General features: G+C 33.9%; 1 protein-coding gene across 1 annotated transcript; it reads left to right on the top strand.

Moving 5' to 3' along the window:
* Nucleotides 1-5,022: 5,022 nt before the first annotated feature.
* LOC129222344 (uncharacterized protein DDB_G0271670-like) lies at nt 5,023-19,952 on the top strand. Its single transcript, XM_054856841.1, has 4 exons — nt 5,023-5,123; nt 9,420-9,483; nt 13,488-14,808; nt 18,932-19,952. Exons 1-4 carry the CDS (start codon nt 5,075-5,077, stop codon nt 19,061-19,063), a joined length of 1,566 nt encoding a protein of 521 aa, XP_054712816.1. The 5' UTR covers nt 5,023-5,074; the 3' UTR covers nt 19,064-19,952.
* Nucleotides 19,953-24,846: the final 4,894 nt, after the last annotated feature.

Genomic DNA, 24,846 nt, shown 5'->3' with positions numbered 1-24,846 from the left:
TTCCTTTCAGAAAAACAATACATTTTTTGAGAAGGAAGAGAACTCCCACTGCAACTTTCTCCTACTGAAAATTTTCAATTTTTTAAGAAATCAATTTTCAAAGGAGTATAGTATTGTTTTCAAATTGCACGAGAAGGCACTCTCAAGGAATGTATTGGAGTTATCCAAAAGCTGTCATTAAGAAGAGGTACCAACAAAGGCAAGGAGAGAATTGGATGCCTCACTTGCCAAATCGACTAACTCCATAAAACAAAAAATAGAAAAAAGTTATGAAGAAGATGTAAAATATCGATTTAGAAAATAATTATGTAAGAGTGGGTCCGACCCCCCCCCCCCCTCTATGGGTATGTAGAGTTTTCCAACCCCTCTCCCCCTCGGGACCATTACGTAATTAATGAATGGTCCCTTAACCAATGACACCCCGAACAAAGTCACTCAGCAAGAAGTTATTGACTATCTTCTTCCGTCTTTTAGCGGCCCGGAAACATAGGTGCTGCGTGGTTTGGATTAAGAGGGCTCTAAAATTGTTTTCTCGCCATATACTAAAAAGGTTGTGTCTCCAAATGTCACCAATTTGGAGGCCAAATTCTATGTTAAGCCCTTAAAAAAATTCGCAATAAAAGCAACTGAACTCTGTAAAAGTTGTTTCTTTGCCAGTGCAGTGTAAATGCTGAGAAAACAACCGACACATTCTACGCCAGCGTTTCTCAACCGTTTTTAACCTACGGACCGGGACAAAAATGGTTGAAAAAATTTCGCGAACTGGAGAAGATTTTTTTTTATTTGTTTATTCATGGTTTTGTTTTTGTTTCGACTCGCGGACCGTTAAGAACCAATGAAAAAAAAATCGGACCAGTGAGGTTTTTTCCTATCTTTTCTACGGAGAAATATGAGAAACACACCGCGACACATTAAAAACATGTGAAAAGGTTTGCGTAAAAGTGAGAGGATGTTTTTAAGCAGAAAATAAAGAAACAAATTAAAATGAAACTTTTCTTGACATTAAAAAACTGTCACAAATCAATATTTAAATGTAAAAATAAATAATTAATGTAGCAGTTGTATACAACTAAAATAAGCATTTGAAAAAAAAAATCATACAAATAAAACCAATGACATAATTTACAGAAAAACTGTTGTATATGATAAAATATTATCACTTTGTCCCCCCTCCCTTTTTCTCCCCTTTCAAAAATAGCTTTTTTTTTTCTTTTTGATTTGAACATGCAAAAACCTCTGAGCAGTGGCGTAGCGAGAAAAAATCCTTAGGGGGGGGGTATTTTTTCTGAAGTTTAAAGGAAAGCTATGTCCTCGAGTTTACATACACACACACACACACACACACACACACACACACACATATATATATATATATATATATATATATATATATATATATATATATATATATATATATATATATATATATATATATATATATATATAGGACTCATGGGGGGGATTCTATCCCGCTATCCCCCCCCCCCCCCATGGCTACGCCACTGCCTCTGAGGACCGGCCAACGGACCACTGGTTGAGAATTGCTGTGCTACGCTCCTGTCATTTTTCAAAGAAGCAATTGCCAACTCGCAGTTTAAGTAATACTAATCATTCCATGATAATTTCAAGAGAGGCATTTTGAAGAAGGAAGCAGACATATGATTTATCTGTTAAATATCTTCTTCAGCGAACTTCCCAAACAGGACCTGAATCTCAAACTAAAAAAAGTTAAACTTATTATTGAAAATATTTTTACTTCCTTTAAAAAAAAAGGAAGTATTGTATTCGCGAAAAAAATTTCACTCAAAATTCGGCCTTAATTTCCATTTTTCTCATCCCCGAATTAATGTTGAGTTTTTTTTTTTTTTTTTTCAACCCGAACACACGCGGATAAGTGACTAAGAATGCATAGGCACCCGAAATATCCATTTTGACGTTCTCCGAGTTAATTACAACGACTTTTCTCGTGATGTCCGTATGTACGTATGTATGTATGTGCGTATGTGCGGATGTCGCATAACTCACAAGAACGGTATGTCCTAGAAAGGTGAAATTTGATACGTAGGCTCCTTGTGGGGTCTAGTTGTGCACCTCCCCTTTTGGTTGCATTCGGGTCTAAAGGGGTCTTTTGCCCCTTTTTTGGGGGATATCATTGTTAATTTCGATGCAAACTCGTGGTGTTATCATTTGGAGATACACTTGGCGATATATAGCTAGTCTCTTGGTCGCGAAGTTTCGTCAACTTGGCGACAAATTTGGCGATTTTTTTTAAAAAATCTGTTTTAATTTGGCCACTGTTGGTGATATTTAGAGAGTAAACTATTGAATCATGCGTCTGTATGTACGTGCGTATGTGCGTATGTATGTCGCATAACTCAAGAACGGCAAGTCCTAAAAAGTTGAAATTTGGTACGTAGACTGCTAGTGGGGTCTTGTTGTGAACCTCCCTTTTTGGTTGCATTCGAATGTTCCAAAGGGGGTCTTTTTTCACCTTTTTTGGGGGGAATAAATGTCAATTTCAATGCAAACTCAAGTGGTGCTATAATTTATGCAAACACTTGGCAATATATCGCCAAGTTTTTGGTCGTCAAATTTTGTCACCAACTTGACGAAACATTAGGAGATTTTTCCACATTTTTTAAACTGATTCCCATTTGGCCATTTTTGGTGATATTTAAAGAGTTAACTATTGAATCACATTAAAATTGCCAACAATGGGGAAATAACTTTTAAATTGGTGTAAAAGGAAGTCATGTGATGCCCACATCAGCTCGTTTGTAGTAAGGGAAAGGGTTTTCAATGTGAACATTTTTGTGCCAATTTCTTAATTTCTCAAAAATATTATCTATTTCTCAGAGCATGTTCCCATGATTGAATATGAATAGTCTTTTCTTGTGTTCTGGAGATTTTTCAGATTTTTTTAAAAAATATTTCTTTACTTTATAGGATTTTTAAAAAATGTCTTCAATGGCTCACATGTGCTCCTATAGGGGGGAGGAGGCATGTGAATAAGCATAGGGCACACATGAACACGATTGAAAAATGCAGAACAAGGATCATATTTTAACGAAAAACTCTCATTTTGAAACACATATGCGTATACACGTGTATATTTCACAATAAAGAGTTTTTCGTTGAACGAATATGAATAGAAGGGGGAAACACACAGCAAAATGTGCCAAATTCAGATCCTTGCTACATTTGGCATCAAAAATGTGTAAATCATAGAATCCTCGTTTCTTTAACATATTGCTTGAGATAATTTTTTGTGACTTAATGTTTCATATCTTGCTAATTATTTGATCCCAAATTTAGTATTTTGGAAGCTATTATATGTTATTGCTTGCTTTTATCTTACTTCTACTGCATACTGTTAATCTGTTTATCACAAGAAAAAGATATTGCGCAACATCTATTCTTATTCCTTTGCCTTACTACTTGCACTCGAAAAAATATTGTAAAAAAAAAAATCTACGTTTTTTTTTTAACTTAAAACAGGAGTTTCTTACAAGTTTAGAATAATTCAGTAAAATGCTACAGTCAAGTTTAATTGTTTTAGAGTCCTTGAAATTTAATCTTTGAGTCTACTTGAAAAGAGGGCTACAATTTTATTTCTAATGTAGTATAAACTAGAAATTGTTTGAATGATTAGGATGTTACTCTCTTGTTACCTATTTATTAAATCTCCACACTATTTCTTTTAAAATTTTATGCATTTTTTACTAGTGATCGCTTTGTTTGTCGGTGGGTTGTCGGTGAGGTATGATCAACTATACGAAAAGCCGATGTGAGCAAGTGACGATGCGTTGCCTTTTCTTCTTTCTTTGTTAATCAATGACAACGATTTGTCGAACCAAAAACTATTTTTAATTTGCATTATCTTAATTATTAATCTTGAATTACTCTCCAGGTGCTTTCCTCCATCCAAGGTCAATCTAAATATGTGGGATTATATTGAGAAAAATTTTCTTTTGTTCACTTTAATTAGGGATAATTCGGATTGAATTTGATTAATATGCATTCATTTTATTATAATTATCAGGGATGTACACCAGGCGGGAGGCATGGCTGAAACTGTGAGTGATTGAAATCTTTAAAAAGCTCTTTCCAGGAAACTTTTTCCATTTTTTTTCAAGGTCTCGTTCGTGGAGCGGATGGAGGGGGGGGGGCAGGGAAGGTAACATCGCTATCATAAAATCTTTAATATTTTTTATATGAGGGCCACGCAAAACGTCTTTGCCGAAAAAAGGCCCTGTAACATCTTGGGCCACCACTGCAAGTGCCGTTCATTTTACGTACCGTACTTTAAATGAAAATCATTGCTTACTGATTATCTCGGTCAAAGTAAATTGTTTGACTAGTTTCGTGGAGAAATAACACGTTTTCGCAAAAAATATGTATATACAACTCTGAAAACGATTCAGATAGCCCGAGTTTCAGATAATTGGAGTTTTATTGCAGTTCTGTTATGTGTTCTTTGGTAAATTTAATTTGCATATTCCAAAGTTCTGAGAATATTCATCTAAAATTTCTGCAAAAATACTTATTTTTACTCATGCTTTATTACTATCTGTCTTTGAATTCATACCAGACGCAAAAGGTAATCTTTATGCTGGTATTAATTCGACAGATTAAAAAAGCCGCCTTAAATCACATGCGATAAAAACATTAAGATAAAGTGTGAGAAATACTTTGCGTAATTTACACACAGAAAAACCTTCCAAAGAAAAAACTTCACAAAAGAAAAATTTCCAAAATAATCTTCTGACTTCCTATTAGTTCGTAACAGGCCATAAACATTATTACGCTTTAAAAATTTTGTAGAATTTTGTTGTCGCCCAAGAACTTGTTTTTAATTTTGAGAAAAAGTAGAGGGCGGAGCTATCTTTTTCATTATCATGACGTCTCTGCGCGTGTGTAATAAACTGTAAATTACCGAAACAGCATCAGTTTCGAAGTTTCAAGAACTCAACATGGATGCAGCAAGATGATAAGATATTTATATAAAAATCGAGTCAACGAGAAATAGTTCTTAATAATATTTGAACTTCACAGTTGGCTTTAAACATTCACCATGAAATTTAGCGTGGTTTGTGTGCTCTTCTATTTCGTTTGCCTTAATGGTAAGTAAAGTTATATCATTATTATTGCGCGCGGATGCCTTATTTTGTAACATATTAAGATTTAATATACTGAAATAATACCAAGAGAACTATATTATCTGCGTTTATTTTAGCATTGATCATTTAATTTTATTCAGAGAAGAAAATATTTTATGGCGCATTTTTTTTTTTTTTTTTTAATGTTAGTCTTTTTTCCTTTTCTTTTCTTTTTTTTTTTTTGAGCAATCACGAATAGCTTATTGTTTTACTTGACCATTGAATGACGTACGCATTTTGATTTCATTTTTATATGCTTATAATGTAGGGGTCCATGTGCCTCGGGATCGAATTATTTATAAACGACCTTCTGGACTTGAGACAATCCTTTTTATGCGAAAACAGTATCCACAACACAACATCCGACATTCAGCCAGTGCCGGATACAAGGAGAGGGTTACTGGGGTCATGCCCCCCCCCCCCCCCAAATCGTCGTCAGTATTATCCATCAACACTGTGTTCAAACATTTCATGAATAAAATGTAAACGATTTCAATATTTTTTTCATTAAAAAAAATTTTTTTTTAAGTAAATGTTTTAAATATTAAACTTCTTTTCATTATTCTTGGAAAAACTGGGGCTTTTATTGATATCCTAGCAGTTTCATGAATTTTTCGTACCGCTATACCGTAGATTCGTTTGGGGGGAGGTCACTTTTCAGCATGACCCCTCCCCCCCTAAAATGGAAGTCAGTATCCGACCCTGCATCCAGCTTCTGGCATTCTTTCGAATTTTGGTTGTGATAAAATATTTTTAGTAGAAAAAAGAAACCCAACGAGTAGAGCCCATTTTCAATTCGTAATTGCGAAAAACATAATTTGAGAGTGAGAATTCAAGATCTCAAAATTCAAACTTTTTTTTTTTTTTTTGCAGCTTTTATTTGTGTTTATTTACTTTATAACTTCTAAAGTTAGTGTCTTTGCGATACACACATACAAATATTTTGGCAATTTCCATTTAAATTTTTTGCCACTCCCCACTTTTTTTTACGCTTTTGATTCCACGGTTTATCATGTTTAGGCCTTTAGTCTGAAACGCAGGTGTAGCCCAATGTGGTTCTTGTTTCAATAAACCTAAACCAACCAATAAAATCAGTAATAATAATAAGTCAAGCTCCTATTGATTTGTTTTTAATCGAAGCTTAATATGTAATTATTACCTTTGTGTTCCATCTTATTAATAGCTGTTTTTTTTTTTTTTTTCAAAATATTTTTTTTACTTAGTTTTAAGAGAAATTTACATTCTAGACATGTGGCTTCTGAGCCAATCCAGGAAATTCAGGGGTGCCCACCCCCCTAACAGCAATTACGCAACCCCTAAATATCGCGAAAACCCCCCTACAAAAGCAAGAGCCCCCCAAATAAGAAAAATACCCCTCAACCCCCCTAAAATTTCAATGGCATAGTCTGCGCCATGACCCCCCTCTCTCCCCAGGTGGGAACCCCTAGAAAATGTTACAACCGTAACAGGTTCCCTTTCAAACAATGACGACAGATATGAAAATACTTTTAAGAAATTAAATTCAGAAAAATGTATTTAAATAGCGTAACCATGGTAACACAAAATAAAATAAGTTTAAAGAATTAAAATGCGAAAGAAAATGGTTAAAAATTTGAAAGTACTTGAGATTTTTTGAACTTTATTTAAAAATATTTATAACTTTTTTTCCTTTGGAGACAGAAGCTTAGTTTTTCGACCATAGGTCGAGATAGAACTCGAGTAAAAAATGTCGCTTTCCACATGGTGTCAAAAACAAAACTTTGGGACAATTCTTTCACTTTTTATTGATAGATTTAATGAAGAAAGTAGCGCCTAAATTTCAGCTAAGCGTAAAGAAGTTCGAGCTAAAAACGCAAATAACTTCCGCCGTAATTAAGTTAGAGCATTGGAACAAATTGAGTAAAACGCGTAAAATTCTATTCTTTCCAACGATATGTAATATTAATATGTGCAAGTAATTTTTCACGCCCATACTCGGGAAATTTTGTGAAAATTGGGCCTAAATTGCAATAAAAAAAAAAAAAAACTACTCGTCGAATTTTTTTTCGAACCGGTCTGCAAACCTTTCCGGTGCTAAAAGAAAGATGCTGTGAAACTTTCAGCGAAACCGGTCGGGTAGTTCTCGATTTTTGCGCGTTCAAACAAAAAGACGCTTTTTGGACACTTCATTTTATACTATGTAGAGATATAGAATAAAGTAAAAAGAATAAAATTCTGCTAATTTTTATATATATATGTTTTTTTTCTTAACTAAGTATTATTTACCAGCAAAAACACCCGACGTTGCCTGGGTCTGTAAATATTATGAGAAATAATCGCTACTTTTATTTGTTTTCAGCTTTAACTGAAATAACTTATGTGATTGAAAATCGAGATTTCTCCTTACCCATAAAAGTAAAATGGCAATAAGTATAAAGAACAAAATAGTATTCTTTTAGAAACGAAAAAACGACATTTAAGCATATACAAATTTGAAGAATTTCCAAAATATGAAATTAAACTTCACTTGTTTAAAAAGATTTATCAGGTTTTTTTTTTTTTTTTTTGAGCAATCACGATTGCTTATTGGTTTTGTTTGACTGTTTTGGCGTGCTATCATTTTATTTTCCCACCAGCACCCTCCGCATCATCACCGTCGACCGGCTCCTCACGATGCTGCTCCTCTAGCGAAAGCCGTCTCCAGGTTGCATCCATGTCCTACACACACGCGCATACATACACAACTACACACACACACACGCACATATACACACACACACAAACACCTACACACATACACCTACACACATACACACAACTACCCACACATTCATGGCTGCACACAGACACAAACACATATGCCTACACACACATACACATACCCCGCCCCCACGCACACATTCATACACACAACTACCCACACGTTTATGCCAGCACACATACACATACCCCTACACACAAATACACATACCCCCTACACACAAACACACATACCCCCTACACACAAGCACACATACCCCCACACACAAACACACACGCATATATGCACACACTCGTGATTGCGAAATACATAATTTGAATTCAAGATGTCAAAATTCAAATTAATTTTTTTTTTTTAACATAGTCTAAAACCTTCTCTATATTGCTATTGAAGTACAAACGGTTTTTCAAAAATGTAGCCGCCCGTAATCCCTTACTGCGATTAAAAATGTTACCAAATTGGCGGTAATCGTTTTGGGATACCTTGGATAAGGCTCCCCCTCCAACTTTGTAAAACTGTGTTACAAATTTGAATCGAAGAGATATTGTCGCCAAATACTGAAATACTTCTGGTGACTATACTTATGCTACCCGAAACGTTTCCAAAATAAGTAGTAAAATTTGGTAATTGTTTGAAATTGTGTGCAAAGACAAATTAATGGACGTTTTTATGCTGTTTATGGATTTGCTTAATTTAGTTGGCGGATTATTTTACATTTTAACAACTATTTTAAAAAACGGGGTTTTTATGCAAAACTTTCTTGAAACTTTTAACATATTTATAACATGGATTTGGTTATAATTTCATTTGATTTCGCATAACATATCCCTATAAAACGATATGCCACTTGCCTGAATGTTTTAGTTCAAATTTATCTTCAACTTCCCCTCCCCCCCCCCCCCCAAGAGGGAAGCGTGCAACGAAAATGGTGGGTAGGGGGATTTTTAAGCTATCTTTTAAAAAAACGTAACAAAGCTATTTGCGTAAAAACATAATTTATTGTTTTTTTTGGGGGGTGGGGGGTTTGAAGAAAATGCTGAAGTTACAATAAAACAAGTGGTTCCTAACCTGTTTTGAAAATTGTTCTTTTTATGCAAAAAACTCTTAAAATATTTGTAGCATTGATTTGGTTCTGGTTTCATTCGACTCAGTGTAAAAAAAAAAAAAAAAACACACACACACACATGAAACAATACCATATTTACTCAGGTATTTAGGCTGAAATACCCCCTCTTCAACCCCCCACAGACGAAAAAGGGGGGGGGGGGAGGATGTGTACAGCAAAAAGTCAGGGACTTTTCCGATATCAATGAGGTACATAACAGCTTTTGGTGAAGAAAAACTTTGGGTTCTTATTTTTCCATGGAAAATGCTACTTTTACTGGATTATGAACAAAATTTGTTAAAATGCAGGCTCGAATCAATTGGTGAAAGAGCAAAAAGAATTTGCTTTTGACTACGCAACATTAAATGTGTTTTTCAGGCAAAAATTACTCATTTTTGTGTGTTTCGTTCAACAGGTGCCTTGGGTGCTCGATTGAAAAGGCAAGCCCCAGCTACAGAAGAACCGTTTGACTGGCATCAGTAAGTACATATTTCTCTGAAAAAGAAATAAAAATCGGGACAAAATATTTTTTAGATTTGTGATGTTATTACGTCAAATATTCAAGACATCAGAATAATATGCGCTGAGTGCACGGGCGTCCCAAACCTCAATTTTTGGGATTGCAAATATTCCGAATTTGCCGAATGGAACTCCAAATTTCGCCGAATGATGATAACTGCGTTGTTTCCGAAATTTTAAAAGTTTTTTTTTTCTGAAAGAGAAATTATTTCAGAAAGTTTAATATTTTTTAACAATTATTTTAATCGGTGCGCTGATTCAATTTCATTTTGTACGCTTCTGCACATGACACCACAAGTGATGAAACGCCATTCACTGATGCCATTAGCGCAGAGCGCAATATTTAATTCGCTTCTTTATCATCATGAGCTGGCAACGCGGTTGACAGCAAAGCGTAAACATTCAGCGCGCCAAAGTGCACTAGTTGTGACGTCTTAGAGACCACGCACTATTTCCGAAATCGGACAGGTTAAAAAATTAAATAAAGTAGCTGATGGAAAATAAAAGTGTTCTCTGGCTCCAAGTTTTTTAATTTTTTCTATCAATTTCAAGGACTAAAAGTAGTACCTTTGACTGATGGAAACACCCTTATTTTGCAGAATCGCCAGACAAAATTTGTCGAATAAGGATTTTTTTGGAAGGTGCATGGGCGCCCATATGCAAAATTGTAAGAGGGGGCTCAGATATTTTCCCCATAGAAATTGATTTTTGTACAGATTAAAGTTATATTAAAATCTGACATTTTCAATGACTTATTCATTAATTGCTGGAAAAGAAATGTTTTTACCATTTTGCAAAGAAAAAAAATACTAAAAGCAAGAAGTTCAAATTTCTAGAGGGGGGGTTGCGCCCCACTTGCCACCCCCCTATATAGACGCCGCCCATAGGTCGAAGGGACCTCCCGCGAATTCTTATTGGGGCGTCCCTGGCTGAGTGCTATAATGTGTGTTATATGTTCGTCCAAAATCGTGCATGTATGTAATACAGAGTTCGACAAAAAATGTAAAATATTAGGCGCAAAACATGACTAATTCTTTTTTTAGAGATTTTTGCTTTTAAAGAGAAATTCGGTACGTCATGGCTGGCTCACGCATCATTTGTGATGAGCAACGAACGCATTGTTTTCAATTTTGAAATATCAGGGGGTGAAAGAGAGGAAACATGGAACTAAAGCGAAAAAAAAAATCTATCTTAAAATATTTGATAGACACATTTCTTTTAAAATCTCAAATAAAACCGAGTCTACATCAGTATTATACTGCCATGCTAAGCACAGAAGACGTATCTGCCCTTTTTAACAAAATTGAGTTGTTATTACCTGGTGGTTCTAACTCATTTTGCCTGAATATGTACAATGTTCTATGGTTATTTTTAAGAATCGGAAAGATTCTTTTGACAAAGTAGAGGCATAAAACTATAAAAAAGCATTCTTTCAGTCTGAGTTTGACAGTAGAAATCTCCTTTGTGCTTAGCACGGCACTATAGCTTTCAAGACTAAAACAAAATCCTAACAACTTTCCATCCTGACGAAAAAAAAAAAAAAAAACGAATATTTTGCGTGAAAAGTAAAATAAGATATAAAAACGTTTAATCGCACAATATATCAAATTGCTGCAGAAACGCGTGTTTCACCAGTTTGGTGCTTGGCGAAAAATTTGAAAATTTGCCGAGTGTTCCATATTATGATTACTCCAACAAACGTACGGCATACTTTGATTTTAGATGATGAGGAATCAAAGAACTCAAAGGATGCCATAACATTGACAATATGATCAGAAAAAATAGTAAACTTCAATCAAACTTGCTGAGTTTTGCGCCAGACAAAGTGTCTGAGCCCATGTATATCGTTTATTAGAATTTTCACCCTTATCTGGCCTTTTATAGGCTTTCGTGGTTTACAAAAGAGTTCAAATTCTTTTCCGGTAAAATTTATCCTGCCACCTGAAGACGATAAAATTTGCGAAATGATAACTTCGAAGGTTTATATGCTACATTGAGAATTTGGGTTTAAAAAGTTTTTTTTAATAGCTTATTAATTGCTTTATGTAGTGTGTACAAATAAAACAACCTCTTGATTTTACAGAATTCAAATCATTTTCAATAATTCCTGATTCAGATGAAAATCACAGCATATGTTTTTCGTTTTTTGGAAAGTTATCAACATCTTGACGATTTTGAGTGTATCTGTATATACAGTGGCTCCCAAAAGTGTTCGTACACATTGAAATTTCTTAGTAAAACCAAAAAAACTCGAAACTGAATTCGAATATGAAGTCCAATATTTTTTAACATCACTCCTATGCCATTCTAAATGCAACCCATTGGTTTTTTCAAAATAATGACGGATCTTCTTTTTGAAATGGGTCAGAAAACGAAGAGACAGAGAAATAACACGGCACAAAAGTTATCGTACACTCAAATATTTTCGAATAAATTCATGATTAAAATTATCATATGCCGTTATATTAATGTTTTTGCATTGTGTTGACCCTTATAAGTCATTTGGCTTTAATTTTTTATTTATTTATTCCTTAATATTGTGTTTATTACTATAAAATGGCTGGTATTCGTAAAAACCGCAAACACAATTCAAAATTTGATTTTTTTCCCCTGCAGTAGTGGTAAATTGGTTGAAATGTCTCTAAATTAAATATTTTATTTGTTTGTATAGTAAAGTGCTTGATAAAATGCTTTAAAGAAAGGAATCGGACCGAAAACAAGGTAAGAAAATGTCAACCGGCAAAGTTGACAAAACGTGTGTTTGGAGATTTAAAGTTACAAAATTTATGAAAAATACACATTTAAGTGCTGTAAAAGTTTCTGCAGAGTTAAATGAAACATTTTACATTTAATTTTCACCTAAAATTGTTCGCCAAGTTCTGTGATTAGCTGGATTAAATGGGACCTCTTCCGCAGAAATTTTCTTGGTCGTGCGAAAAACAGAAAGCTTTCGCTTTCCGTCGCAAAATCAGTGATAAATAAGCTAAAAACGTTTTAGAATCACGTCTTACTTACAGATAAAAACTAATTCAACATTGTTGGTTAAATTGTTGCATAACTGTAAGTAGAAAAAAATATGATGAACTTAATCTTAAAAACTTATTTGGATCAGTTAATCAGGACGGTGGAGGTGTTCTAGTGTGAGGGTGCATATCAGCATCAATACTTGGTAGTTTGTAATTTTTTGATGAAATAATGAATCATGCTGTTCCTTTAAATATTTTAAAAACCAATTTTGAACTCTTGGCCAAAAATTTGGTTATTGGAAACAACTTTTTTTTTTATCAAGATAACGATAAGAAGTACATGGTTTTCAACGTTTACGTCTAGTACCTCAATAATTGTCCTAAAGTTTAGAAAATACCCCCTCAATCTCCAGATTTTAACTTAATGTAACGTATTTAAAGATATCTGGAGACTAGATTACGAAAATAGGGCTTTAAAACGAAAATAGAGCTAGACACTATAAGTCTCGAAGTGTGGTTGAACACTTACTCAGAAATTACGCAAAAAAAAGAAAGAAAAATAATTAAATCTATTCCCAGACGTTTAAAAGGTGTTATGAATACTGTATGATATTCTACTAATTAATCCAAAGTTAGATTATTCAATAATATATAAACATTTTATAAAGTGTACGAAGACTTTTGTGAGATAAAATTTCCGGCAATTTTTGGTTTTTGGTTTTTTTTTAAATTAAGTTTTAATATTTTTTAAAAACTTTTCATGTAGTTTTGTTAAAAATTGATCATAGATATTATAATTAAATACCTATTCCGAAATATTAATTCTAACCAATGGATTGGAGCCTATTTCGTTGAAAGTCGTAGGTGTACGAAGACTTTTGGGAGACACTGTATTTACTTACACACTGAAAGTTGGTCAAATACTCGTATTTTATAATTTAATTTTTAAAAGTAAAAGATGGTTCATGGTTTTCAAGAAACATTTATTTTCATTCAAGGTACGTAAAATCAGCTGAATCCGATGCAATCCTGGAATACACTGACCCTTCCAACGACGCATTATCTTCTTCAGATGTAAACGATCAGGCAAGTGCAACTTCTGCAGCCAGTTCTGCTGAAGTCGAACCCAAGAATTCTTCTGAATCACTGACAGAAGGAGACAAAGAAGCGTCTAAAGAAAAATCTACGGATGAATCGACATCAAAGATTGTCAGCTCTTCCAATGAAGTATCGGTGTCTAAGGAAAACGATGACTTGTCAGATGAATCTTCTCCAAACAAATTAACCCCATCAAATGAAGATGACTCTGCCTCGGAATCTGTATCAAAAACGTCATCTTCAAAAGAAGAGAAAAATCCTTCCTCTGATTCTTCCACTAGTAACAAATTGACGTCATCAGAAAGTAAAGAACTTTCATCCGATTCTTCCACGAATGATCCTGCTGCATCAAAAGAAGATGACTCTTCCGCTGAATCTGTATCAAAAACATCTTCAAAAGAGGACAAGGATCCTTTGCCTGATTCTTCCACCAACAGCAAATCGGCGTCAGCAGAAAGCAAAGCTTCTTCTGTTGATTCTTCATCAAAGGATTCAACTTCATCAAGTGATAATGATTCTTCTGAAAGTAAACCTACTTCCGTAGGTGACCAAGATTCCTCTGAAAGTAAATCTACTTCCGTAAGTGACAAAGATTCTTCTGAAAGTAAATCTGCTTCAAGTAGCAAAGATTCCTCTGAAAGTAAATCTACTTCCGTAAGTGACAAAGATTCTTCTGAAAGTAAATCTGCTTCAAGTAGCAAAGATTCCTCTGAAAGTAAATCTACTTCCGTAAGTGACAAAGATTCCTCTGAAAGTAAATCTATTTCAAATAGCAAAGATTCCTCAGAAAGTAAATCTACTTCGTCAAGTGACAAAGATTCTTCTGAAAGTAAATCTTCAAATTCCAAAGATTCTTCAGAAAATAAATCTACTTCGTCAAGTAGTAAAGATTCCTCAGAAAGTAAATCTACTTCGTCAAGTGACAAAGATTCTTCTGAAAGTAAATCTTCAAATGGCAAAGATTCTTCAGAAAGTAAATCTACTTCGTCAAGTAGCAAAGATTCTTCTGGAAGTACAAGTTCGTCAAACAACAAAGATTCATCCTCGGAATCTTCAAAGGAAAAAAGCGAAGAGAAACATGTCTCCACTCACAAACCAACAAAACAAAATCATTTGAATCCAAAAGTGCAAGGACTGAACATAGGTTTATACTACATTCTACAAAACCTGAACAGAAGGATGCTACTTGGTCAAGAATTACACTTCGAGTCATTGGTGAAGGTATGACATGCTTACATTCTGTTGTTTCTTTTGTATACTAATTGCTTGCTTTTAACAAAATATATTAATAGCTTTAGATTCTTTAAGTGCATTGGCTATCTTCTTGCACTTTTTTACAACGTTTTTTCACGAACTAACTTATGACTGGCCATTTAATGACCTTTAATTTTGATCATTGACTTTGAATTTAAGTTTTAACGTAACTAAACTAAATAGAGGCACAGATGCCCTGAAGGCTAAGACCTACTGTGCCCATCTCTGTTTTCATGACCGAGGGTTATGGGCAGGGTTCATACTCAATTTGAATAAAAAATTTCCATGACTTTTCCAAGACTTTTTCAGGACTTCATAAAATTTTTCATAACCTTGTTACACAGAGAAAATAGTACTATTTAATGTAAAACTCTTGACAATTTCTGGAAATGGGCATTAGAAAAACTGTTACGTGAGTACCATTACCTCATTGAAGCACTTACTAGTGACTGAAAAAATATCAGTGCATACTTCAGAAACTAATAAATTATTCTTATTTGTCTTTATCATATAAATTCAAGCAAAATAAAAATATAGTTAATGCAATACAACTGATGTTTAAATGTCTAATAAATGTTTAATAAATAGGACCGAATAGTAATGAATGGGACAAAAATTGAATAAGTCATTACTAAGTTTCCAATAATAAACTTACTTCATAAAAACATTGTCCTTTGGTGGCATTAGTGCATCTAATCACCCATGTAACTTGACAGTATATGCTTTCATCAAAGTAAAGTCACGTTTTTCAGTAAATTCATTTTTCTAAACCAAATATTTCAGCTGGCCACAAGGATCCGTTTTGCGAGCTGCATGTTGGGCACCACTGTTTTAAAGTATTAGAATTCCCCTATTTCTATGTTCTATTGCCTGACTAAAGTCTTCATTTTCTAAAACCTTCAACATATTAAGATAAAACTCTGGTAAATTTAATAATGATTTTTTTACAAGTAGTTGAAACGAACTCTGATGCAATTGAATTACACTTTTTGAGAGGGCGTGACAAAATCAAGAATATGCAAGTCCACTACTACAGAATACAAAATATAAGAAGTGCTGAAAATAATGGTTAATTCAAAATTAGTGACGCCCCAGTAGTAAAATCACATTACAAAAAAAGGGGAGCGGCTGTTACTGAAGCAGATGAAATTGGATTTCAAAACTCGGATTTGTTTTTGAGATCGTTCAATTTATATGCAATATTACTAAATCACTCAATATTTCTAGCGCTCTTTTAGCTATTGTTATTTTCTTACTACCCAAGACATTTTTCCATGACTTAAAATAAATTTCCATGACTTTTAATGAAAATATCAATTTTCCATGACTTTTCCAGGTCTGAAACTTGTTTATTTTTTTTCCATGACTTTCCAGGATTTCCATGACCCGTACGAACCCTGTATGGGGTGCAAAGGGAAATGTTCCAGTAAGAGGGTCAACTGAGCACGAACTCTCCTATGCTTAGATCCCAAGCATACTTGGCAACTCATTCATATTTGGCACTCATCAAATGAGTTGACCGTACTCAACCCGGGAATCAAACCCGGGTCTGCGGTGTAGAAGCGCAAAGTGCTACCACTAAGCCAGTTTTGACGTTATATAAAATCGAAATTCAGGTTAAGTAAATAGTTTTGAGGACGTTATACAGTCATTTAAGGTACCTTAGCGCCTAAATTTCTCTATTTTAAACCACCCCGCTAGTGTTTTAATTAGTCCTAAACTATTTTAAGCATGCAAAATTGAGAAATAATAATTAATGTATCCATTCAAAATGATTTATTAGCCTGGCTTTTAATGATCCAGATATTTAGGTATTTTGAGTCACGTCAGAAATGAGATTAAAAATAAATTATTTTAATGGAAGTAGTGTAACTTTAGTGCAGCAAGATAAAGCTTCTAAATGCTTAAAAACTTCCCCTTAGAACTTCATAATAATGTAGTTATTTGTTATTAATAATATAGATATAATATTTCAATGTGGAGAAGGGCAATTAATGTAGAGGATAATTAACAGAGATTTAGATCTGATTTAATGTAGGAAAGCAGTAGGAAGAGCATCTTCATAAATAGCTTCCAAACTGTAACTTCGAAATTAGTGAACGGTGCAATAAGCTGTGCACAATATTGCCAACTGTTTTATCTTTTATTTATTTATTTATTTTATTATTATTATTATTATTATTGTAAAATAAAAAGCAGAAAATGTAGTATTTCATAACCTTGCCGGGAGAGTGCAGCACTAGCTTTCAAAAACTTTTATTTACTTATTTATTATTTTTATTTTTTATTTCATTTTTCTTTTTAAAGTCAAGTGTGCTGAAAATGGGGCAAAATTAATTGCGCAAAGCACCCTATGAATTCAATCCAAACAAAATCGCTTCCGTCTCAGTAATTACATTTAATGAGTAAACAGGATTTGTAGGATGTTTCATATTCATAACTTTTCTGGAAAATGCCGAATTTAAAGAGCCGCAAGCCTCCCGCTCCCTCCTACGATGAGAACCTGTGTTCGACTCCCAGATCCCGGCAAGGACCACGGATGCTTTTCATTAATTTAGTATTTCTTCCAATGAAATTCTATTTGTTTGAATCCCACTTTATAGACTGCAGATCAGGTCCCCCTGCTCTTTGTTGATCCACAAACCTTTGTGCTGCGAATCCAGTACTTTTAACCCCTAAGCCAAAAGAATATCAAGGCTCGCGATCAAAGTTGGGTTACGGGATCGATAAATGTACGCCACATGCTGATTTGTGCAAATGATATCTATTTTTTTTCTCCCCCCACCCCCTTTTTTTCGTTCAGTCTCCTGAGGGATTGTAGCACTTTTTAAAAATAACTTTTGATGAAGTATATTCAAAAACGGAAGAAAATATAATTTAAAAAGGATATTGGGAGCTAGTCTAAAAAGGCGGGAAGCTATTGGGAAAAGTATTACATTCGTCAAGTATGTGAGCTCTATTTTAGCAGCAAAAAAAAAAAATCTTTTTTAACTTCGAACTCAATCTCGTAAAAAAAAGTAAAAAAAAGCACTATTTAAGATGCAAAAATCCTATAATTGTGAATCGATAGATACTTACGTTCTTGAAAAGTAAAAGATCATAAAACGGCATATACAGGCACAAATTAGCAAGAAACGGTTTACACGTGACTCGGGGTAACAACGCCCGGTTTGAATGCAAAAAAAGTGAGCGATAGATGAAAATACATCAGTCCAAAATAGATATCTTTTTATCCGACATCCTACATGAATGTTGGATGATTTTTCATACATACGCTCACATCTTTTGCATTGAAAAATGGGTTCCTAGTAATCATGAAACACGTGTATGCAGTTTTCCTGCACATTTGTGCCTGATTACGTTGTTTTATATTCTTTCACCAACAAGCGCGCCCAGATGGGAGGTTACTGTGACCTCCCAAAAAATTCCTTGTTCGGAAAATTTTGTCTAACGATTCTTCAAAATTATCATCATCATTCGGTAAAAGTTGGAGTTCCATTCGGCAAATTTAGAATTTCCGCCCTCCTAAAAATTTAAGTGTGTGACGCAACTGTATACCATCGTCGTAACTAACAAAAGCCACATGAGTAGTAGGGTGGTTCAAAAATACATGTAAAAAAAGTTTCTTCTAGATAATGGGACACCTCTCAATATTTTTAGACTTGTGGATAGCAACATACCCGAAGAATTTTAGCTTCTTATTTCAACAGAAAGAGGGTGCTCACACTCTCCCCCAAACTTCATAAGTATGGGGAGGGGGGTTAAAAATACATTGAACTGAAAAAACAATGCCACATATTATAATGTACACTAGTAATATGCATATACATTGCAATAAAATAATTATTTATTAAAAAAAACAGCTGGGGAAATTAAATGTTTCTAAATTTGTAGCATTTTCTGTGCTACGGCTAATGTTGAATGAAGGGGTCATTGAGCATCCTCTTAAAATTTGAGTAAGAAGCTAAAACTTTTACAGCACAATACTATTAGTAAGTCTACAGGGAGTGTCCTGGACTCTAGCTGAAAAAAAAAAGTTTTTTTGAACCATCCTAATCAGTAGTCTCTAACTGAAATCTTTTAATTTCAGGTTCTGGCAATGACGTACAAGATTGAGAAAGCAGGAGGGAATGTGATCGAACTGAACAAGATCCTGATGAAGAATATTGCAGATGCTTACCCAGCAGCTCTTAAAGACGCTTTGGCAAAAGGCAATTTTTAATGACATCGTTGTTGAAGCAGACAGAAAATATTTGAGAGTTTTATTCCACACTGGATGCAGTTGATATCAGTCATATTGACTCAAGAAGTAAAAAATCTAATTCAAGATTTCCGACACATCATCGCAGTTTTTTACATTGTGGTTTTTTTTTTTTCCGTCATAGGTACGTCACTTGGCTTGGCGACTAGTTTAGTTTCTATCTTGGCGAAAATAGAAAAATTACGATTGTGCCGCAGTCTACATTTGCTTTTTTTTTTCTTATGATTTTACAGTTCTATGTTTTTTAATGACTCAATATGTTTATTTGGCGGATGTTTTAAGATTTTAATGACACTTTTAATGATTTATCTTTTTGGCGGATAATTTTAAGGAAATTTTCTCCATCATATCCCGGCTTGTTTTATTTGTTTGGCGAGATCTTTTTCATTTTATGGAACTTTTAGTATTGTTTAATAGCTTGTTTTTCTCAAAAAAATCATTAAAAAAGATGAAATAACACATGATGTTTCTAAATAAATAGTTCCTACGTAACTTGGACCCAACATGCCGGCAATAAATAAAATAAAAAATAATCGCCAAGATTAAACATGTGCCAAGTGACGTACCTATAACAGAAAAATATCTACATAGCTATCACTTTGATAGTCGCATTCAAATAAGCAAAGATTAAAAGGTTTAACTCACGCTACGTTAAACAACATTTTAGCAATGTACAAACAGAATGCATTCACCAATTTTTAAGGAAGAAAAGATTCTGAAATTTTTGTAAATGAGCTTAAGAAAAGTTCTTACATGTTTATTAATTTGTACATATATGTCAAGAATGCATAGATAATTTTTTATTGTCTACTGTAACTATTCAACAAATTAATAAATGCATTTGAAGTCATTTGTGTACTGTCTAAATTTACACATATACAATGAACTGTAATGAAGAGTATTGAGCAGTTGCGCATGCAAAAACAAAACTGTTTACGTTTATAATTAATTTGAATTCTGAAATTTTGAATTCAAACTATGTTTTTCGCAATCACGAGTTGCGACAGGACCCTACTTATTGGTTACTACCTTAATCACTTGTTTCTATAGAAATGGCTCCTGTCCCTCCTCTTGGCCGGTTACGTGTGTACAGTTGTGTATGTATATGTGTAGGCTTGTGTGTGTGCGTAGACTTGTGTGTATGCACGTTTGCGTGTGTGTATGTGTGTGAGTGTATGAGTGTGCCTTGTGTTGGACATGGTTGCCACCGAAACCATATGCTGCGAATTTTGAAAGGCGGTTTTGGAGAAAGTAATTTCATTGTGCAAGTTAGTAATTAAGGGGGGGGGGGGGTAGGATTTTGCAGTTTCAAAAAGTGATTTTTCTCTTTCGTCTTGTAGTTAAACATTTCAATAATATATTCCCAAAATTTCAAGTCGTTTCGAGTACAGTTCCCTAAGTTATCAAGTATTCAGTCTCCGCTCCTCAAAACTGTTGCTCCGACAGCTGCCGAAGAATGCAGAAGTTCTGGCAACTGTTGACGTTCAGAATGTCAGTGCTGCTTGCTTGGGGTTAGTTAAATATGATGTAAATAAATAACAAAAAAAAGAAGAGTCTGAGGAGATCGAAGCTGCTACAGGGACTGTACTCTATGGAGCCGGAATTGATGCTTTTTAGCTTCTAAAATTCTAAACACGTTTTTCTCAAAACCACTTTTTCCAAGTCAGTGGTCACTCTCATTTTAAAACCAATTGATCGATTCATTTCAAATTTAGTACACACATTCTGCATATGAAAAACGTCCCCCCCTACTTTGAGTTTCAGGGGTTTTTTTTTTTTTTTTTTTCATTTTTAACGGAGTTTTTTAATAACAACATAGCGGAATTTTTTGTGAACAATAGCACTTATGACTTCAAATGGCCGCCAAGAATTTTATAGTCAAAAAAAAAAAAAAAAAAAGATCTGAGAACATAGGGGGGAGGATTAGTTAATACTTTGACTGAATTCAAATAGAAATTGAATTCAGATAAATGTTAGCTGAGATACTCGTACAATGAAAAAGGCAAATCATCTTTTTCCAAACGTGCTCTGGGAAATGCTCTGTCACCGACTTGTCTGTGGATATTTTTTTATCAACAATTTATACAATATTCTTAAAACGATACACAATAATACACAAAAAGTTTTAATAAATTTAATCAAATTATTTTCTTTAAAAAAAATCGTAGAAAAAGCGAATTTTTTGACGCTAAAAACCCTACCCCTCCCTTAATCGTCGTCAGGGAAATTTCATCACGCCTCTGTTAAGGTCACGTCTAGCTGTAATTAAAATGAATTGCGAATTACTTAAATTTATAAGTTCTTGAAAATTTTACTATAGTGCAAGTACAGAAGAACAAAATATGTATAAGAATATTTTAATTGATGCGGTCTATAAATATTAAGGCATTTTTGATTCCATTAATATAATCAAAAATGCCTTAATATTTATATGTTTATTATTATTATTATTATTTTTTTTTTTTTGACAATGAAAAGTATTTTTTTAAGTTGACATTTTATTGTTTTTATTTATTTTGGTAAGTGCATTAATTCATTAAAAAAATTATTTTTGGAAACAGGGGAAAAAGAAACGATTTTTTTTTTTGATATGATGTATTTATTTTAATGAGCTTATTAATTTTAATTATTATTTTTTCGTTTTGAAAGCTGTTAAAGATTTTTTTAATGGAAACAAGAATTTCCGTCTAGAACTATACGAGCCTACTTTCCCGTATACCCATACTACTTTCTAGTACCTGATCGATATTCTCAAAAATAGCTAAAATCGCAAATTGTTTCAAACGTATTTTTGCTAATTTCTAGGAATAAAGTATTCCTCACACATCTAAAAAAATTAGATGCGTAAAAAAAAAGCAGCACTTTTTAAACAAAGCAGCTTTTCTCCCTTTAAAAAAATTCTTTAAGAGCTTTCAAAACGAAAAAATAATAATTAAAATTAATAAGCTTATTAAAATAAATACATCATATCAAAAAAAAATCGTCTGCGCATATCGTTATGTAGAAACATAAAGGACTTCGAGTTTATTCGCCGAAAACTGAATACCTAAATTAAAACTTTAGTGTGAAAATAAAAACAAATCATATCAACAATAATTATTTCACAGTGAAAACCATAGCTGCGGAGTCGGAGTCGGAGTCAATCTCATTTTGGGATAAAGGAGTCGGAGACGAATATCCAAGAATCGGAGCCAGTCATTTGTCCTCCGTGTATAAATTTTTGCCAAAGCTACGAAGTCGGGGAGTCGGAGTCCGATTAATTGTCGGGCACAGGAGTCGGAGTCGGAGTCAGGTGCCTCTAAATTCTATGAGTCTGGAGTTTGGCGTCAAGAGCTATTTCTAACAAAATTTGTTTGAAATAAATCCGCCTTCAACTACGGAATCTACACATTGACTTTCAGTTTCCCCGTAGGCGCTAATGTTAAGTTTTTTTGAACTGTTCAAAGTTGAACAAAAAATAGTTCAAATCAAGAAGTGAAATATGGGAATGAGTTGTCCTCGCCGAGATCTTTCGAACAAAAAAAGTTTGTTCGAATCGGACTATTCATTCAAAAGTTATTAGGGGGGGGGGGACAGACAGACAGACCGTCAGACCGACAGACCGACGGCCCGACAGACCGACAGACATTTTTCCCCGTCTCAATACCCTACTTTCCAATTTTTAATTTTTTGATATTTATTTAATTATTTTATTTATTTTTGATTTTTTGATTTTTTTTTGTTTTTCGCGACATTTTTAAGATGCATTAAGCCTTCTTTGATGCTTTTTTCTTCTTTTTCTGACTTTTACTGGGAAAGTAGGCAAAAAAGTGTATTAGCTGCTTTGTTTAAAAGATGCTGCTATTTTATTTGTTCGTTTTTTTTTTTATTTTATTTTATTTATTTTATTTTATTTTTTAAATTTTTTACGCATCTAATTTTTTTTAGATGAGTGAGGAATATTTTATTCCTAGAAATTAGCTAAAAATATTTAAAAAATATGTTTGAAACAATTTGCGATTTTAGCTATTTTTTGAAATATTGATCAGCAGGTACTATAGAATGTAGTATGAGTACACAGGAAAGTAAGCTGGTATAGTTCTAGACAGAACTTCTTGTTTGTCTCGAATATGAGCAAATAAAATTCTGGGTTTGTTTTAAAGGCTTCTCCTGTAATCGGGGGGACTTAAAAAGTTTACTTTTTGGTTATTTTTCAGAAATCTGTCGCAAAATTTTACTGATTTTTTTCTTTTCTTTTTTTTTTTTTTGTTCAATTTTGATAGTTGAACACGTGTCACTTGACATAAATTTTGTTTTCGAGGTCGACCGTGCAAAGCCGGGCGACGTAGCTAGTTTGAATTAAAATTCATTGTTTAAAACATGTCTAAAATATTTCAAAACTATTTCAGTGATTAAATAAAATTTTCATTCGGGAATAAGTCAATCAGACAAAAGAACAATTCCACAGATAATCTATTGATACGTAAAATAATCGACATTGTATTTCATGTATGTAGACTTTAGAACCAATAAGTTGGTAAATAAACAAAGAATCAGAGAATCGATCAATTAACCATTGAGTTCATGGATTGGAATTTCCATGATTTTTATCTCATTCAATACTAAAATGCCAGGCTAGGCAATCCAATGTTACTCTCAGGGCTGTCAAGTTTATCGACAACTAGTCATTTTGGCTAGAAAAAATTCACAAGCATTAAACAAACGGATCTGCGTTTTGCTTATAGGAAATGTTTTATAAGTATTTTCGTGTGGTTGTAATTGAAGATTTCGAATATGGTATCGAGAGCGGTTTTCCTGCAGGTTGGCTATTTTTTACTAATTTTACAAAGCGATTTGGCTATTTTCCTAAATTTTCACCTGACAACCCTGGTTAGTCACCAGAAATACTTTTACCCAACCAATTTGCAGCAGCTGTCGGAGAAGTGGAATGAGTTGGAAATCGGATTGAGTACTTTTTGAGGCCGTGTGAAGCGGAGTACTTCCCGCCATATTTGCCCTTTTTAAATGACCATTGCTCCCTACCTTTGAATAATATGGTGCATTTCTCGGGCTGAGAGTGTGGACTTAAATTGAATGCAACGGTTTTTGAACTCTGGAAATGGGTATAAAGATTACCTTGCAGGTTCGCCGAGCCAAATACTAAACAGGACCTGTAGATCCTACAAAGATGTGGTGTGATAATATCCACACTTTCTGCAGAAGAACTGGTAAAGTTTCATTAGGTCTTGCCGATTTAAAAGGTTTGAATGAATTGATGGCCCACGCAATCCTGCCAGGAGTCAGGACTTCATCCATCAGTTTCCCCCTTTCTTTACTTCCACTTAAGGAATAAAGTGGAATATCAGGATGACTTTCTTCATCTTTGATAACAGAGCCAGGAAAGTGTACCGGTAAACATTTCTGTTAAATGTGCTTTCCCTGTCTTCAGTAAAGGAACCATCTCCCTTTTTGATGGATCCCGGTTGACAAAAATTGTCTCTAGACAGTATTTCCGTGAGTTTAGCTGCACGATAAACGCTGTCCAAAAGGCAACAAAACTTTCTCCAGGTACCTTACTATTGTGGGAGGGGGATGTCATCAATGATTTCATCAATGTCCCATTGAATACCAATGCCATCATTCGGAGAAAGTTGATCCTCCGGGTATCCTCTTTTTTGGTGATGGCCAACTTAATGGCGAAGTAGCATGGCTATAAGAGACTCTAGGCCTCTTTATCTGAGCTACAGTTGAAGGTGAAGGGGTGA

This window comes from Uloborus diversus, chromosome 5 (assembly GCF_026930045.1).
Source record: "Uloborus diversus isolate 005 chromosome 5, Udiv.v.3.1, whole genome shotgun sequence".
NCBI classification, from domain to species: Eukaryota; Metazoa; Arthropoda; class Arachnida; order Araneae; family Uloboridae; genus Uloborus; species Uloborus diversus.
This window is presented reverse-complemented; position numbering and strand designations above follow the sequence as displayed.

Coding starts and splice junctions, on each gene's coding strand:
- LOC129222344 (XM_054856841.1), top strand. CDS start 5,075: ATGAAATTTAGCGTGGTTTGTGTGCTCTTCTATTTCGTTTGCCTTAAT. Junction 5,124..9,419: donor CTATTTCGTTTGCCTTAATG/GTAAGTAAAGTT, acceptor TTCGTTCAACAG/GTGCCTTGGGTGCTCGATTG. Junction 14,809..18,931: donor ACTTCGAGTCATTGGTGAAG/GTATGACATGCT, acceptor TTTTAATTTCAG/GTTCTGGCAATGACGTACAA.